At 32.1% G+C, this 3,055-nt stretch overlaps 1 protein-coding gene across 2 annotated transcripts in view; it reads left to right on the forward strand.

Annotated features, from left to right (window-relative positions):
• The window catches only part of LOC106476368 (transcription initiation factor TFIID subunit 2-like), a 14,799-nt gene that overhangs the window by 8,346 nt on the left and 3,398 nt on the right, over nt 1–3,055 (forward strand). For both annotated transcript variants that reach the window (XM_022380257.1, XM_013937028.2), the window contains exons 6-8: nt 425–524; nt 776–850; nt 2,315–2,542. In XM_022380257.1, the coding sequence (XP_022235965.1) occupies nt 425–524; nt 776–850; nt 2,315–2,542 (403 nt within the window). The remainder of the gene's footprint in view (nt 1–424; nt 525–775; nt 851–2,314; nt 2,543–3,055) is intronic.

Raw genomic sequence — 3,055 nt, forward strand, 5'->3', positions numbered from 1 at the left:
AAAATAATGATAAAATATATATGTGCAATGTTTTTTAGGATCATTTTATTTCTGAAACAGCAGCATAACCTTTCTTAAAGTTTTCTTAAAGGGGGGCTTTAATAGTAACAAAACCTTCCTCAAACAAGTAAAGTTTTCTAGTTACTAGCAAGGAGAGAGAGGTGGGGGGCTTTAATAGTAACAAAACCTTCCTCAAACAAGTAAAGTTTTCTCATGGCTAGCATGGTAAGAGTTAATTAGTAGGTTGTTGATCTTGTACTGGAGATTCTTAAAGAATTAGGTTATTGATGGATAATAATAAAATGAATTTCTCTGCAGACCTAAGAGGCCATCAGTAGTGTATGAGTGTTTGTCTTGATATATAATGAAACAGACTGGTATTTTAGAAAGCAGTAAACATATAATTTCCTTTTATTTGTCTTAGCTCGGGTAGTTCACACGACTCTCAGCTTAGGTGTGCTATTGTTGACCTGTATTATGTGCTGTATGGACGGACACGACCAACTTCCCTTCCAATTCCAGAGGTAAAGACTGTATATTAAAGCTAAGTTAATAATACATAAAAACAACAGTTACAAGTTTGTTACATGTTATATAGGAATGAGGTCATATATTCTGAAGTTCGAAACATTGATAATAGTTTTTAGTTACCAAAAGAAACAATTGTAAACTATGATGTTGTAGTTTATGCATATGGTATGTGATTGTAAAACTTGCTACACTCTGAACAGGTTGTACTTCATATAGTTTACCATCTAGTTTTTTGTATTTCCAGTTGGCTGTTGTACTGAATTTGAAAGAGAAAAAAGCACGGTTGAATAGTTCTGTCTCACCAGAGGATGATGTGATTGTAAGTACTTGTCTTATAAACTGTGTTTATAGAGGATTCTATGACCATAAGAACTACAGAGGTTGAGTACACTATTAGAAAAACAGACAAAATGATTCTCACCGTGTTGTTACAGTCAATGTTGCCACGTCCAGCCATACTCTATCTGATGACCCTGCATCTTGAAAATAGCCCTGCAACTTTCTTTCCATTGCAACAGGCTCTCTCGTAACACTACCATGTTAATTGTTTATGCCTCCACCCTGCAAGCTTTCCATAATCCATCTGGGGTATGAGGACAACAGTTTCACTGCCTGTTTAAACTTTATAGGCACTGCATCTGGTGACTTGACCTGCATGTCTTCATAAGTAATAGCATGAATACTCATTTCATTCTTCAGCTGCTTGAGGTATGTAATGTTTGTACAAGAGGTATGACTAGAGCATTATCTTGGTGAACCCCTATCCCATTGGCATTATTTACAGACAAATATCCTTCTTGATTATGTTGCGTGCTGTTGCCTGGAACATTTTTGCCACTAATCTTTGTTTTCATTGATTCTCAACTATGTAAAATCTGCACTTTACTTACCATGGATTGGGTACGACTTATTACAAGTCTCTTTCTTGATGGTCCAGGTTTTCAGATTGATCCACATTCCTTTGTTTTCAAGTGCCATTAACTCTCTCAACATGGGCTCGATCAATTTGCCTGACCACATGACCTCTTTGTATTCATTTAAAGTTTTTATAGATTTAGTACTTCTAACTGTCAATATATTGTATATATCTTCACAAAATTTGGAAGTCTTTCAGTTAATATTATAAGTCTTTCACATATAAACAAATCATATATTTTTTTAGTGAAGTGTTTTTAATAAACTAAAATAAAGATTTGTTTATGAATATATTGAGTATTTCATTTAAATAGTCCATGTCCAAAGTAATTTTCATGTTAAAATTAAAAATACTTTTTCTTATTTCTAAAATCTCAAATTTCATTTGTGTAATACCTAAAACCTCCTAAATGCATTTCAAACGTTTTTTTTAGTAAAACTTTATAGTTTATCTGTTATTTTCTCTATCCTATCTCAAAATGGGATTGGTTAATTCGACTGACTTAAATTACCCTTTTTTCTTCTTTAGAATGACCTCAAATTATATGAATCTACATTCGTTTATCCTAAGTAGCTCTAAGTTCATAACAGTATACTTCTATTTATACTTTTTTTCACCTTTTTATCTGTGCCATTATAAGTTGTAAATCACTCGGGAATGTGTAAGTGGCTGTGTTATTTGGATTTTAACTGCTAGATCAATAATATGTACTAGTTGAGAATCTTGTGATTTAACCAGATATCTTTTTTTTTTGTCACTCTCATTACACTTTCATTTGATGTAAAGTAAGTAGGGTTTTTTTCTGTACTTTTTGTTGTATAATTACTAGAAAGAAGGTAAATAAAGATTTATTTACTTTTTCTGAAGAAGACGGAGACAACTGAGAATTTAGTGGGATCTGTCTTATCAGACGAGAATTTATGTAAGAACAATTCCAGTCCAGAAGATCTTTTACAAACAAATATTGGAGAGAAGAGAAAGGCATCTAGTCCTTTGGTGTTAATAGAGGACCACCCTGAAATGGAATCATTAAATGCGTCAATAAAAGCGGAGCCTGTGAATTTGAACGAAGACATCTTGAAAGTTAAAGTGAAGGTGTGTGTGTGTGAAGAGTTGGAGGGTGATTGATATACAGTGTTTTAAACTGTTACCAAGTCTAAAGTTCTACATAAACAATTATTTGAGAGTTTAAATACAGTTATTTTATATAAAAAGTATTAGTATTTTAACTAAAGTATTTTTAATAGTATTTTGGTTGTTGGTACTAGGTATAATATGTTACTATAGGATGTTTTGGTTGTTGGTACTAGGTATAATGTGTTAATATAGGATGTTTTGAGTGTTAGTACTAGGTATAATATGTTATTATAGGATGTTTTGGTTGTTAGTACAAGGTATGATGTGTTAATATAGGATGTTTTGGTTGTTGTTACTAGGTATAATGTGTTACTATAGGATGTTTTGGTTGTTGGTACTAGGTATAATGTGTTATTATAGGATGTTTTGGTTGTTGGTACTAGATATAATGTGTTATTATAGGATGTTTTGGTTGTTGGTACTAGGTATAATGTGTTATTATAGGATGTTTTGATTGTTGGTACTAGGTAT

The sequence above is a fragment of the Limulus polyphemus genome, unplaced genomic scaffold (genome assembly GCF_000517525.1).
Source record: "Limulus polyphemus unplaced genomic scaffold, Limulus_polyphemus-2.1.2 Scaffold10396, whole genome shotgun sequence".
NCBI classification, from domain to species: Eukaryota; Metazoa; Arthropoda; class Merostomata; order Xiphosura; family Limulidae; genus Limulus; species Limulus polyphemus.